The sequence below is a fragment of the Gobius niger genome (assembly GCF_951799975.1).
Source record: "Gobius niger genome assembly, chromosome: 1".
Taxonomy (NCBI): domain Eukaryota; kingdom Metazoa; phylum Chordata; class Actinopteri; order Gobiiformes; family Gobiidae; genus Gobius; species Gobius niger.
Window position 1 is genome coordinate 43,880,013 of NC_136852.1, and position 15,245 is coordinate 43,895,257.

The 15,245-nt window shown below is 39.1% G+C and overlaps 2 protein-coding genes across 4 annotated transcripts in view; both read left to right on the plus strand.

Moving 5' to 3' along the window:
- The first annotated feature begins 925 nt into the window (after positions 1-925).
- The window catches only part of LOC306972082 (class I histocompatibility antigen, F10 alpha chain-like), a 47,033-nt gene continuing 32,713 nt past the window's right edge, over positions 926-15,245 (plus strand). Inside the window, exons 1-6 of one of the 3 annotated variants that reach the window (XM_079568543.1) lie at positions 926-1,056; positions 2,110-2,376; positions 4,198-4,473; positions 4,727-5,020; positions 14,452-14,573; positions 14,717-14,794. In XM_079568543.1, the coding sequence (XP_079424669.1) occupies positions 987-1,056; positions 2,110-2,376; positions 4,198-4,473; positions 4,727-5,020; positions 14,452-14,570 (1,026 nt within the window). In that variant the 5' untranslated portion in view covers positions 926-986 and the 3' untranslated portion in view covers positions 14,571-14,573; positions 14,717-14,794. Of the gene's footprint in view, positions 1,057-2,109; positions 2,377-4,197; positions 4,474-4,726; positions 5,021-5,261; positions 5,543-14,451; positions 14,574-14,716; positions 14,795-15,245 lie in introns of those variants that run through there. The other 2 variants (XM_079568544.1, XM_079568542.1) reach the window with 2 other exon arrangements.
- On the plus strand, positions 12,606-14,292 carry LOC306974380 (class I histocompatibility antigen, F10 alpha chain-like; the record flags this gene model as incomplete). The annotated part of the gene is made up of 4 exons (XM_079571592.1): positions 12,606-12,672; positions 12,988-13,254; positions 13,409-13,684; positions 13,961-14,292. The coding sequence occupies 4 exons, from the start codon at positions 12,606-12,608 to the stop codon at positions 14,290-14,292; spliced, it is 942 nt and encodes a 313-aa protein (XP_079427718.1).

Consider the following 15,245-nt stretch of genomic DNA (forward strand, 5'->3'; position numbering starts at 1 on the left):
CCGTGACTTAAAGAGGTCTAAACCAGAAGTTAACTTGACATAAACATGAACAAACACTTGTCAATATAAGTCGAATCTTTGGTATCTGTTCATTTCATTCGAGTAAGGATCAAACTCGGAGAGAGAGAAAGAAAGTAGAGAAACATACAGAGAATTCAACCTCTTAAACTCCCACTTGAACATGTTTTCTCCTGTTCTCTCTAAAAGCTTCTTCAAAATAGCGTAAAAAAACGAGGCGAAAATGAGGATGTAAATTGACAAAAATGACAAAAATCCAGCAAAAAAAAGGACAGTAATCCAGTAAAAAAGTGACAAAAATCCAGCAAAAATAAGGCAAAAATCTGGCAAAAAAAAAGACAAAAATCCATCAAAAAAGTGACAAAAATCCAGCAAATAAATGACAAAAATCCAGCAAAAAAGAGGCAAAAATCCATCAAAAAAGTGACAAAGGAGCAGCATAAAAGTGACAATAATCCAACAAAAAAAAAGACCAAAATCCAGCAAAAAATGTGACAAAAGTGCATCAAAAAAGTAACAAAAGAAAGTAACAAAAGTGCCATAAAAAAGTGACAAAAACACATAAGGTGACGACAATGGCAAAGAGGAGAGAATGCATTTGGTTCAGGTGGGAGTTAAGGGGTTAAATGATGTTACTCACAAATATATACACATTTTGAGAGGTGTGAGGGGCTGGAGTAGCTACAGTTTGTGAATATAGATGGAAACAGAGGGAGGAAAGCAAAGAGGGAAAGTTCAAATGACTAACAAAACTCACATGGTTTTCAGCACACCCACATGAGGGGGTTCTCCCTGGATACTACTGACTCTTGACCGTGTTTTCCTTCATTCTGATTGGTCAAACAGGGGGAAAAGGCTGTGCTTTAAAACTGAAAGTACCAGTGTGTATTTTGACATAAAATGCGTCACCGACTGACGGCCTTGACGCTCTTCTGTGTCTCTACAGAGTTTTGCCAGCTGTGTTCAACATGCAAGACCACAGGATTTGCTCTGTAGTGATAATTCTCACGGGGATACTCGTAACTGGGGTGACATCAAGTGAGTACATGTCATCATTGGTTTGTTACAGTTAAGTGTGTGAGCCTAATGTGTATGTTTACATAAAATAACATCACTGACATGTTTTCAGTCAACTCACCTAAAAGCTATCACGTAGATTGTATGTTGTATATGTACTTGCTCCTAATGCTGGACCATTTTGCTGTGGGTTATCAAGAAAAAAGAATTAAGCATCATGGAAGGGGAACTGAAAACTCCATGTTTGACCGTCCGCAGTCATAGCAGGGCAGCAAAAGCTAGCAATGTCCTGCTCCCAACAAAGTTATGAGTCTCAGGAGAGGAGACAGGACCCGCTCAATATTTGGCTGAACTCCCATCCTGATTTGGCAAAGAGATACATAGTTTAAACGCAGCAGCAGAGGAAGCACTTCGGCACAACATTTGGTGCTCTTGCCTCACAGGAACAACATCACGGGTCATGCTGCAATACTGGGAAATTTAGCCAGGCTGGGTAAGTTTAGTACCCAGTGGGAGACTGCGAGATACTGAAGGTTTCGTCTCGCTCCCTACCACTTAAAAACATGTACAAAGGTCCTCTCTCGGGCCAGGATCAAGTTTGTACACGCAAGTGATGAGAAAACTGTTGAAAATTAGCCCAAAGAACGAACGCAGTGTGTTTTTTATGCATACAGGGGCAATTAGATGTAGTGATCAGAATGAAGCTGACTGGACAAGATCATGAAATTAGTTGGGGGGCATTAAAAGCTCTTGAATATATAGCATTACCAAACATGCATGAAAGAAAGAAAGAAAGAAAGAAAGAAAGAAAGAAAGAAAGAAAGAAAGAAAGAAAGAAAGAAAGAAAGAAAGAAAGAAAGAAAGAAAGAAAATCACTTCTTGCATCTACATCACAAAGGTCCAGCATTAGGAAGTAGTTACTCGGTCAAAGCCGGATTCACAGTCCAACAAATGAAGATGCGTAGTTACGGTATGTTCCTAATTATAATTTCGCTTGGGCTAATATTAGATTTGTTAACTTTGTACACCAGTATATACATAAGTTTTACCTTTTCTTAAACCTGTTGTTCACAGTGACCCACACTCTGAGTGCCTTCTACACATCTTCCTCTCAAGTCCCAAACTTCCCGGAGTTTATGATTGTCGGCATTCTGAATGGACTTCCAACTTATCAGTACGACAGTAAAACGAGGAAGGCGGTGCCTAAACAGGAGTGGATGAACAGAGTGACCCAGGTGGACCCACATTTCTGGGAGTGGAACACCCAGAGAGACATGGCCGATGAGCAGGTGGAAAGAGGCCACCTTGATATCGTAAAACAGAGATTCAACCAGTCTGAAGGTTAAGATTACTATATTTATTTTGTATTGCTGCTGATCTCAGTAAAAGTACAGTCAGGCTGCACTTTAGAGCTCAGTAATAACAATATAATAGGTTTGGAATAGTCTGATAACTTTCAACAACAATGTATTCTGGAGCGCTGTTTCTTGGTAACTTCACATTGAGTCAGGGTGAGGCTAATAGGTAATCAAAATGCCATTAACTAAATTTGTTGCATGTCCTGCGTGTGAACTTCATAATTACAATGTTGTTACACTTTTAGATACAATGCTACTTCTATCACATTTACCATGCTGATACTGAGCAGTGAACTTGTGCAATCTCGTAGTGTTTAATTCTGTTTATGCTTATACTATTTTTGTATTTAACCACTATTTTGACCTGGTCTAGGTTGTCCCTCAGTGGTTTTAAAAAATAAATAAATAAATGATCACAAAAGTTATCCATGAAATAAATCTCAAATTAGTTTGTAGAGTAGGTTCAGTGTGCTGCTGACAGTCGAGTGGTTTAGGCTGCTGCACATATGCAAAACATTGAGTTGTGATTATTACTGAATTGTTCCTCCACTCTCCTCACCCTTACATTTTAATAGAAGTTAAAGCACAGTGTGTGCTATTTGTGTTTTCATTTATTGAATTACTTCAGAGAACAATAAACAGTGAACCAGATTTGAACCCTAGACCTTGTAGTCGCTATAGGCCAAGCACAAGAAGCTGTTGCCACATGGACAGCAGTTTTAACTCCAAGTCCAAATACAGAGGAGCAATTATTCTCCACCTGGTTCTGCAGATGGGCCTAATACGAGCGATCGCTGTTATTGTTCACTTCCGCAATTTTCGCCAGATGTTTTGGTGAATGGGAGGCAACAGCTGATGCATCCAGGTCTTTAACTCGGTTTTATACAATGATAGATCTGTTACAGCGCAAGAGAAGCAATCCCCTTTTTATGGACATTGTTTTTGCCGATCATAGGATTTTAATAAAATGTTTATCAAATATGAAAACGTAAAATGCCTACCACGGCCAACCGCTTGTATTGAAGAGAGGGGAGGAGACAAGTCAGTTGCTCTAAAAATCCAAATCTGCACTGGCTCTTGTAGAACCCGGAGATTTAGATTCTCCAATTTCTGAAGAGAATGTAAACGCATCAGATCTGATTGTTGGGTTATCTGACTTCTCCAGTTATCAATTTTTTTCCCACCATGTAAACATAGCCAGTGACAGAGGTTATTTTTTGTCAATTGGTGTTTGGAAATCTGATACATATACAATAAGGTGTGCCTCAAGGTTCTGTCCTTGGTCTACTCTTATTTAATGTTTATTTCACAGCGTTTAAATGAAGTATTTCAAAATTATCACATTTTGTAGCATATACTCACTGTCAGATGATAAATAACTGCTTTACTGTACTAAAAATGTAGGTCAGTGAATGAGCATTGTTCATTGTTCGACAAATGTATCAACAAAGTGGTACTTGGTGTGAAAAAGAAAACTACTGCACTTCAAATAAATTTAATCTAAGTGTTACCCAGCTATATATTTGAAAGCATTTAGGCATTTGCATTAGATATCTCCAAGCTTGAGCCCTCTACCAGAGGCCTGGGAGCTTGAGGGATCTTTCCAGAGTGCCATTACTTTGCTGGATCTTTTACTTGGATCTGCTAGGTACTCTTTTAGTTTGGGGGTCACTGCCTCAAGTGCTCCAATGGACAACAAAAAATGAAATATAACAAAAATGTAGAATCTGTTTGTTTAGGTTAAAGGAATTAACACTCTAGCAAATGTACTGCCTAAGCTCTAATGGACTTGTTTCTGTGTTAGGACTCCATATTTGGCAGAGGATGGCTGGTTGTGGATGGGACGATGTGACTGGTGAGGTCAGAGGATATTTCCAGTTTGCGTTTGATGGAGAAGACTTTATTTCGTTGGACTGGGACACACAGACGTGGGTCGCTGCTAAGTCACAGGCTTTTGCCACTAAACTGAAATGGCAGAGGATTGGATTAGCTGTTCAAGTGAAAGACCAGATGACCTACGTTTGTGTTGAGAATTTGAAGAGGTTGGTGCAATTAGGAGAAGAAGCTCTGAAGAAGACAGGTAGGATGTTTATATTATGACTATTTTATAAAAAAGCATTTCCTTGTTTAAAAAATGGTCACACCCAAGACATTTAACACATCAGTATCATGGTGTTAAAAAAAATATTTGCCTTAAGATATACTTGACTGTTATATCCTGACTCCAGGATAGAGTGTCCTCAAATATGTGTAAAAGCACTGCTTCGATGTTTGCATTCATTTCATTAAGAGTCTCGTCGTCTGTAACGTGCTGTTTCTTGTCGCGCCCTCAGAGCTCCCTCTAGTGTGGTTCCTTCAGAAGTCCTCCTCGTCCCCGGTCACCTGCCTCGCCACAGGCTTCTACCCCGACAAAGCCATGATGTATTGGGCTAAAGACGGAGAGGAGCTGGAGGAAGACCCTGTGGAGATCCTGCCCAACAACGACGGGACCTTCCAGTGCAGCGTGTCCCTGGACCTGTCCTCTGTCCCGACTGAAGACTGGGGCAGGTACAGCTGTGTGTTCCAGCTGTCCGGAGTCAAAGACGACCTCATCACCAAACTGGACCCCAGACTGATCCGCACCAACGGTTAGACTGACTTCTCTTTTGAAACAATTGGAAAATATACTTTGTTTTGTATTCATGCGTAAAATAGAGTTCACTGATCCATGAGAACAACTTCTTGGTCACAGTAGCTCATTAGAACAACAAAAGCACGAGTATAAAGCAAATAGACTTTGCTTGTTCAGACTTTTGTTACAGCAGTGAGCCAACATATAAGAGTACAAATCTGTATACTGATTACTATTCCATTTTGTGTGTTTTACAGAGAAGAAGATCATGCCCGTCATCTATGTTGTGTTGGTTTCTCTGGCCTCCGCTGCTGTTGTAATTGTCACTGGAGTCCTCCTGTACAGAAAGTTAAAAAAATAATAACTATGTCGTATAAACTGTATAATAAGTCAGGGTGACTCCAGTTCAGTGCAATACTTTGGATCTGCTCAAAGTCATTGCAAGGTATTTTACTGAACTCGCTGAGTTTGAGTGTGGTTCCCAGGACACAGAACAATGACAACATCAACGAACGCTAAAATAATGTCTTATATTATTATTTCTGTGTGGTACGTGTACAAAGTTTGGTATAGAACAAACAACATAGGCAAATTTCACAACTGCAGCTATACAACTTTAAGTAAAAAGTACACAATAGAGGAGGGATCACACTCTGGAAATAATGTAAAGGCATCACGATCTGGATTTTGACCCAGCACGAAGACTTCATTTCGTTGGACTGGGCGACACAGACGTGGGTCGCTGCTAAATCACAGGCCTTTGTCACTAAACTGAAATGGGAGAGGAGTGGATGTGCTGCTCGAGTGGAACATCGGCTTTCACTCGGGAAAACCTGTGCTGACGATGACACAATATTTAAACACGCACCTCGTGAAAAAACTGGCAGACGATGAATGGAGAGCCACTCCCAAAGCAAACAGTATGAGGAAATAAAAAAATATGATTTCTTGAAGCATCTACTTATAATGATACTACAGATTCACTAGGCTAGAACTAAAAAAGTGGTTTGATAATCACATAAACAGGTCAAACTCGTGGGTGGAAATGGGTACGTTTTAGGACACAGTCTTGAATGATCAACAATAAGACTTTGGGGAAACTGAACAAAACTAATCTCACACAAGGGACAGGGCATTATCTCTTTCAATATTTAACCAGGGGCGGACCGGGACTGAAAAACAGCCCTGGACTCTGGTCAGCCTGGCCCAAATTAGCGTAAATGAGACACTTCCACAAATACATATGTTAACCTCTCACCCCCCGCCTTAATCGAGAGCATTTTCTCCAGTTCGGCTTTGCCCAAATCAAAAGGCTTCTTGACTGGAGAGCAACACTGTAACGTCTCATTTGAAAGCTAAAATCTAGAAGAGTGATGGTAACTTTTTGTCACGTTGTCGCTGCATTTTTGTCATGTTTTTGTTCATTACTTTTTTGTGGCTTTTTGGTGCGTTTTCGTCTCTTGTTTTTTGGGGGGGGGGGGTTTCATGTTATTGTTGTTTTTCATCTCTTTTTTCATTGCTTTGTCGTCACGTTTTCGTCACATTTTGTTGTGTTTTTGTCACTTTTTTGTTGCTTATCCAGCACATTTTTGTTTTTGGATGATATTCTTTTAACCCCTTAACTCCCACCTGAACCGAGCACATTTTCTCCAGTTTGGCTTTACCCCAGTCCAAAAGCTTCTGGAAACAAGCTTTGAAAATAGCGACAAAACTGAGAGGAAAACAATGATGGAAATGGGACAAAAAAAGTCAGAAAACATTGACGAAAAAGTGACGAAAAATTTATGAAAAAGTGGATGAAAAAGTGACAAAAAATGTATGAAAAAGTGGCAAAAATGTCACAAGAAATTGCTGAAAAATGTACGAAAAAAAGACAAAAAATTGACAAAAAAAATACATAAAAATGACAAAAATGTGACAAAAAATTGATAAAAAATTGATGAAAAAATGACAGAAATGTGACAAAAAATGACCAAAAAATCGACAAAAATGTTTCACAATGTGACAAAAAAAGACAAAAATGTGATAAAAATTTGACAAAAAAATTACAAAAATTTGACCAAAAAATAACCAAAAAATGTGACAAAAATCTGATAAAAAAAAAAATGACGAAAAAATGACAAAAAAGTTACAAAAATGAGTTGAATATCCAACAAAAAAATGATGGGAAAAAAATCTGATGACGTGAGGAAAAAGATCCTCTCAGTTCAGGCGGGGGTTAAGAGGTTAAGCTTTTAGATTTGGGTAAAGCTCGGTTTCGCCCGGGGGTAAGGGCAAGGTAAAGTGAGAGCCCAGACCGGTGGCCCTAGAGCCGGTGACCCTTCTGTGCTCTTCCAGAATGGACATATGGCCAGTCCGCCCCTGTATTTAACTAACTATTGCCATAATTTACTGTACCTACAGTTAATAGAAATGTCCAGCAGATGGCAGGTTTGTACATACGATCGTTAAACAGCCTCGTTTCAAAACTTTGGCACTTTGTGAAAGAGATAAGAAGGTTGGAACTGCAAATTGTACAGAAGCGGGAAATCTGGAGTCATTAACTGATCCACCACATTCAAAGTAAATTGACCGGTCACCTAGAAACATCTAGACCCATCTACATGATCATCTCTAATTGTTCACTTTGGGAAATTGTAACTTCAAAGCTTTCTCAAAAAGCATTTGCCTGCAGTAAAGTAACACATAGACACCAGTTTTTTCCAGTCATGTGATATAAGTTTTATACAAAAAGGGTTTTATTGGTTCAGTGTCCTTGCCTGATTGTTTATTATACTACTGCAAAAATAAAATGTACAAAATTTGCGATAAAAACAAAACAGTTTACCCAAACATGTTGTTACCTCATGTCAAAAGATTAATACTAACATTTGAACTTGCTTCTTTCCATGAATCCACAAACTGTATTACATTTTAGTCATTTCTATGCATAAACTGCGGAGCTTATATATACTCATTTAGTATAGGCCTATATTACAATACATTAGCACTGTACAGTAAACGTGCAGTGATTCTGAAGGTTTTATTATAAATCTTCTTGACTGGAGAGCAACACTGTAACGCCTCATTTGAAAGCTTTTGTCACGTTGTCGCTGCATTTTTGTCATGTTTTTGCTGCTTTTTTATTACTTTTTTGTGGCTTTTTGGCGTGTTTTCGTCACTTTTTTGTCACTTTTTCGTTGTGTTTTTGTCTTGTTTTTTTTTTTTAATTTCATGTTCTTGTTGTTTTTTCATCGCTTTTTTCATTGCTTTGTCGTCACGTTTTCGTCACATTTTGTTGTGTTTTTGTAACTTTTTGGTCACTTTTTTGTTGCTTATCCAGCACATTTTTGTTTTTGGATGCTTTTCTTTTAAGCTTTTAGATTTGGGTAAAGCTCGGTTACGCCCGAGGGTAAGAGTAAGGTATAAAGTGAGAGGCCAGACCGGTGGCCCTAGAGCCAGTGGCCCTTCTGTGCTCTTCCAGAATGGACATATGGCCAGTCCGCCCCTGCCTGTTTTCATCTGAAAACATTAGTATATGATTTAAATGGCAATAGACAGTAAACATGCATTGATAGCCTACTGAATAAAGCACGTGCTTGTGCTGTCGCTGTCTCCTGCCTGTCAGTCTACACTGCGTAATATAGACACGTTTTAGACGCTCTTTCTCTTCGTAGCGTCACATTTAAAGCTTCTTGTGTGACGCGCTCCTTTGCTTTGGCTTCATACAATTAAAGCAGTACTAAGTAACGTGTTTACCTTAATAAATCCTTTCCGTAGTCCCTGTGGGGGTAATACAAGTGTTTATGGGATGATTGGAGGGTCTTTCATCTCCCCCCGGTGTCTCTGGGCAGAAAACCATGTTTGCAACTTGACTGCCCCCGGTGTGGAGAAAGCAATACACACTAATGGAATCACGAAGAAGAAGCTAACATGCTAACGGGCAAAGCTAACTGCGGGCTAACGTCACTTTAAACAGTATTTACAGCCAAGTTTGAGTGAAAAAAAATAATTCCATTGTATAATTGGATGCACAGTAACCCTCTCTCCCTTTGCCTTTCCTGTCAGTGTAGTATTTACTCTCCAAGACATTTAATAAGTTAAAAAATCGTAACTTGCTGCTACACCTGCAGTTGCGCTTATGGCCTCTAGGGGGAGGAGTTACTTAGTACTGCTTTAAGTCTAAAGCAATGGGCAACAACAGACCCTGTGCCGCGACCTATTCAAATCGGTATAGAGTTCGGGAATGTGACGTCATATCGCTAAGCATTATGGGATTAGCAGCAATTGTAAATTAATGGAGATTTTAAAAGTGAAAATACTGGAGTTATTGTTCACATTAAAACACTTGGACACCACAGTGTGTTAGATGTATTTACCAGCAGTACCTCAGCAGCTAACGGAGCTGATCCACGGCTTTTTTCTCCACTTTTCATGCTGTTTTTAGCTAATGTCAGTCTATGGAAATGTATGCTGACAGCTGCAAAGATGGCGGATCTCCATGGTAACTGTGGACTTTCCCGAACTCTATAACTCATGTAGTTTACGTTCAAAATTCAGATTAATTGATTGGCCTGTCATACGATGCAATGTCAAGCAACAACTTGATTTAAAAAATAAAATACCATTTATTTGTTTATTCCAACTTTATTTACCCTAAAAAGTCCCACAATATAACATTCACTTCCCGCAAAGATAATTATTACTGTTGTTACTCTTTGTGCAACTGACATTTTGATCAATAAATAATAAGGCCCAACCTCACGGCAAAGCAAAACGGTAAAGAATCGATTACAGCGTCTTTGTTTGATAAAATCAAGGGGAAAAAAGGCATTATCAATAAAAGCTTGAATAAAAAGTTACATATCTCAAACCAAACTATTTACATAACAGCAGGGCCCTGGGCAGAGACAAAACAGCCACCAACAGGAGAGAATAACAAATTTCACCTCATGTTTTCCCCTTGCCCTTGCTACCTACAAAATCACAGACTTTTGCACATTGCTTTGGAGCGAAAAGAATAGAAGCTGACGTTTTTGTGAGTTCAAAACAGCCCTCCCTGGTCCTCCTACGCCTCTTGTGTACAGTAATAATAAGTGTCATATCTATGAATATTGTGCATAGGCAAACCCGGCCTATGTTTGTCTTTGTCCTAGATTAGGGGAGTGAAACCCGAGTCTTGCATTGGGCACCAAATTGTCTGGGGCTGGCCCTGCACAACGGGAAACAACAATATGACAAAATTCCACAAAAAACAAGTACGTTTGTTACAAATGATCACATGCAAAAGTACAGTCATCTTTAAAAATGTCATTAAAACACAACAACACATGAATAAAACAAATTGGCCCCTCGCACAGGTGGGTAGCACTCAGTTACCCAAACACATGTACATAAAGACTCTATACCTGATTGTTATTATTTTAATTGTATTGCAGACAATGAAAGAGGAAGCCACAAAATAAAAATATTCTTGAATTCGCTTTTCCGGGTCACTTTCACAAATGCAAAAAAACCTCGTCCGCAAGCTCATGACATTGATACAGATGCTTCAAAATGAGATGCACACCGTTTTCCCCACAAATGTCTGCGTTTACAATATTCACCTTATTCCGCCCCGCCCACTTTTGCCACTTTTTGCTTTGTCTCTGCACTTCCGTTGTTGTCTTGACACTTCCGGTCGAGCGCAAAGCAAAAGAACATGAAGCTATTATTGTTGAGAGTGAAATAGCATTTTTTTTATTTGTTTAAAGAAAGTAAAAAAAAAAAAAAAAAACTAGATGGAAGATGAAAATGCCGATACCCTGGTCTGTGGATAATATCTCTGCAATATCAGGCTCTTTAAGTAAAACTTAGACAAACTTTAACAGGTTAAATGTTTTTTTTCTCCTCCATCTATGAGTTTCTACTTCTTACTCACTAATATTCCAGTTTGTGCAACAGTTAAAAAAAGAAAACCTTTCGTCATATTTTGATTCTGTTTTTCTTGTTCTTGGATGAAACTGAACAAACATGACTTGAACCTGGGCTTTCCCGTTACACAAAATGTTACAAGAGATTTGGTTTTGTCGATATAAACGTTGGTGTTTGGTGCAAAGTTTACATCGTGTTGAAGCATTTTTTGTGTTTCTTCAGCTCTGAATGAAAGTAGAAAGTTGTTCAAATCATTGTTTCCTATTATTTTTATTGATCGATTATTGGCTTTTTGTTCAGAATGATGGAGACACAGTTTGTCCTCGAGTCTCCAATAAAACGATCTTTCAAACCCAGATCAAAGTTTGTTTGTTCGGCTGCTGTTGAGGTGTTTGAGAAGGAGGCGGGACATGGGGCTGTTCGCGGCTTAAATCAACATCAAAATAAGAGACACCTCCCTGTATCAAGTGACCGGGACATAACTTCAGACTTTACTGTGTGAAGCCAAAGCGAAGGAGTTAAAGAAGCTTTAAACATGACGCTACGAAGAGAAAGAGCGTGGAGTCTGTGTGAGCATCATTAACCCTGAGGCTAACCACTCTGCCACAGTGACACAGAGAGGACACTCACACTCCCACCACACGCTCTTTACAAAGCAGTCAGCTGGAATTAGAGCTTCTCACGTTCATCAGTGTCACTAAAGCACAAGGTCAGGAGAAGCTGAAGGAGAAGAGAAAATCACAGACACGACACAAACGAGGAACTGATGGAGTTTGGGACGAAAGAGCGACGGCTTTATTTAAAACCTTTAGCGTCACAGGCCTGTCCTCATGTGTTGTAATGTGTAATGTTCAAAAGGCAACAAAAAGGGACAAAAACACAGTGAAAACATGACATAAAAGCACCGAAAAGCAAGGGGGGAAAAGGTGATGGAGAAACCGACAGAAAAACAAAACAAAAATGCATCAAAAACGTGACGACAACGCAGCAAAAATTCACTTTTGTGGTTCTTAGCTTTCAAATGAGCCCTTGCTCTGGCCTGTAGGCGGTAAACTCAGCTTTCAGATGATGCGCTCTGTTAAAGTGCGGGTGAGAGGTTTCATTTTGTTGACATTTAAGGTCGTAACATGTAAACTCTCAGTCATCCAGGACAGAGGTTCCCAAAGTGGGTCGAGACAGAAGATGAATCTGACACAATGTTTGTTTTTACATTTCTGACATTTAAGTTGATTAAAATCAAATTAGTGAAATGAAGCCAAATATCAAAACACAAAAAAACTGACTTTGAAGTTACAATTTACCATTTAAATCTATGGAGACAGATTATTCAGTGACATAATTAAAGAGATTATTGCAGATTTAATAATAATAATAGTAATAAAACAATAATAATAATAATAATAATAATAATAATAATAATAATAATAATAATAATAATAATAATAATAATAATAATAATAATAATAATAATAATAATAATAATAATAATATTCAAAGACGCTTTACAAATTATTTCTCCACTGATACAACCCCGCGTGAGTCTGTTCTGCCTGGAGACGCGATCTGATTGGTTCAAAAAAGAAAAGGGGCGGGACTCTCAAACTGAAAGTGCAACTGTCTGTTTTGTATAAAGTGCGTCGCGTCTGAAACAGCCTCCAAACATTTCGAGCCCAGAGTTTTGTCAGGTCTTTACGGAGACTTTTGCAGCGATGTTCACCGTGAACATTTGCTTTGTGCTCATTCTCTCGGGGACACTCATGAATGGAGCCACATCAAGTGAGAACATTTGGACTTTTCATTTGTTACAGGCTAAAGCGGAAGTGGAGCTAATGTTTACAAAAAGGAAAGTGACATTAAATGTTGTATTGTTGTCAGTTCATTTGACTTCACGTTATTCAGGTTTTGTAACATGTTGTATTTGCTCATAAAACATTTATGTATTTACTTTATGGCATAAGGCACTTTCACTGTTAACTAGAATGATTTATAAATAACATAATCAGGCATTTGTTTAATGATTTGTTTTGTTGAATTTAACATATTGAGTGAAAATTGTCATAAAGAAAAACTAAATAAACCTGTTGTTCACAGTGATTCACACTTTGATGGATTTCTCCACTTCTTCGACTCAAGTCCCAAACTTCCCAGAGTTTGTCATTGTTGAAGTGGTGAATGGACTCACAGTTTATCACTACGACAGTAAAACCAGGAGAGCGGAGCCCAAACAGGAGTGGATGAACAGACTGACAGAGGAGGATCCAGAGTTCTGGGAGAAAAACACTCAGGATGATATTGGTAATGAGCAGGTGAATAAAGGCAACACTGAGATTGTCAGACTGAGACTCAACAAAACTGAAGGTTTGTCTGATATTTACTTTGATTGATCTAAAGTTCTTACTGGAAATATACATTAACAAAAAACTATCATCATATCAACAAAAACACATAGATCTATATTTGTTTAATAACTTTCAAAACAAGTGCAGTTCTAATTCTGATGTTTCTGTGTCAGGACTCCATATTTGGCAGAGGATGGCTGGTTGTGAATGGGACGATGAGACCGATGAGATCAGAGGATATTATCAATACGCCTTTGATGGAGAAGACTTCCTTTCGTTGGACTGGGCGACACAGACGTGGGTCGCTGCTAAATCAGAGGCCTTTGTCACTAAACTGAGGTGGGAGAAGATTGGAGAAGCTGCTCGAGTGAAACATGAGCTGATCCATCGCTGTGGAGAATATCTGAAGAAGTACGTGAGACTTGGAGAGAAAAGTCTGAAGAGGAAAGGTAAGATAGTTGTGTAAAGTTGTTTAAAGTTGCTTATTTATTTTTTACCCATTTAAATGAAAAAAATAAATAAATAAAATAGAACCAAAGATTGTGCTTCAAGTTTGGCTTCACTGTTTCTTCATTATCATGATCAATTTTACAATCTCACAAAAACAAATCTATCTACAACACTGTCACATTGGTTGATTTGATATTGTATTGACTTTTTCAGTATTTTTAAAGATCTGACCCTAAAGTGTTCAGTAACGTCCTGTCCATGTGTCCTGTGCTCAGAGCTCCCTCTAGTGTGGTTCCTGCAGAAGTCCTCCTCGTCCCCGGTCACCTGCCTCGCCACAGGCTTCTACCCCGACAGAGCCATGCTGTTCTGGGCTAAAGACGGAGAGGAGCTGCTGGAGGACGTGGGAGAGATCCTGCCCAACCACGACGGGACCTTCCAGAGCAGCGTGTCCCTGGACCTGTCCTCTGTCCCGACTGAAGACTGGGGCAGGTACAGCTGTGTGTTCCAGCTGTCCGGAGTCAAAGACGACCTCATCACCAAACTGGACCTCAGACTGATCCGCTCCAACGGTGAGACGGGACTGACCTCTGTCTGTGTTAGATTCTGAAGTCGGAGGAGCAGGTGATGGGACGCACGACAAATAAATCTGATTAGTTTGATACAAATATGTGGGAGAAGTGGATTACTGTGGATCCCAGACTCTTCTGCTTTTGAAAGGAACAGAGTTAATGATCAGGCTAATAATAATAATAGTTTTGTTTCACAGAGAAAAAGCTGAACTCCTCCATCATCATCGCGGCTGTTCTGTCGGCTCTGGGTTTGGTCGTTGCTGCTGCTGTTGGAATCGTCTTGTACAGAAGATTTCACAACAATAACGTCTTATAAAAGGTCAGAACACAGTGATGTGGTAACAGAGAGGTGCTGTCAGCTCATATAGAGGAAGAGCAAAGAGGAGACGTATGGATGTAGTGAAAGAGGAAATAAGAAAATATAAAGTCAAAATGTAGTAATTGTTTCTTTTGTTTTCACAGATTTGTTGTTCTGGATGAAGCAGCTCTTCTGTTTTACTCCTTTTACTGAGCAGATTCTATCGGGGGATAATTGTGGCGTTTGTTTTATTGATCTTGACATGGATTACTGTGTAATAATCTTCATGAATGGCATTTTATGAAGATGAACCAGCTTTTTTATCGAGTGATTTGTAACTAAGTAAATGGTCTTTACTTTTGTGGTCGATTGTCATAGTTTTATTTCCCGTTGTTCAGGGACACAGACAATTTGGTGACGATGCAAGATTGGGCTTTGACCCTAATCTTGGACAACGACAAACATAGGCCTGGTTTGCCTATGCCCAATACTCACAGATATTCAACTTAACATTACTGCACATGAGAGGCTCATTTGAACTCACCCAAAACCTCAGCTTCTGTCCTTTCCAGAGCCGTGGGAAGATATTTTAGTTAGGGGGCGCTGAGGGACAAAATTTACCCCCCAAATACTTTTTCTGTGCATAAATCCTATTTATTAACCTCTTAACTCCCAGTTCTCCAGTTCAGCTTT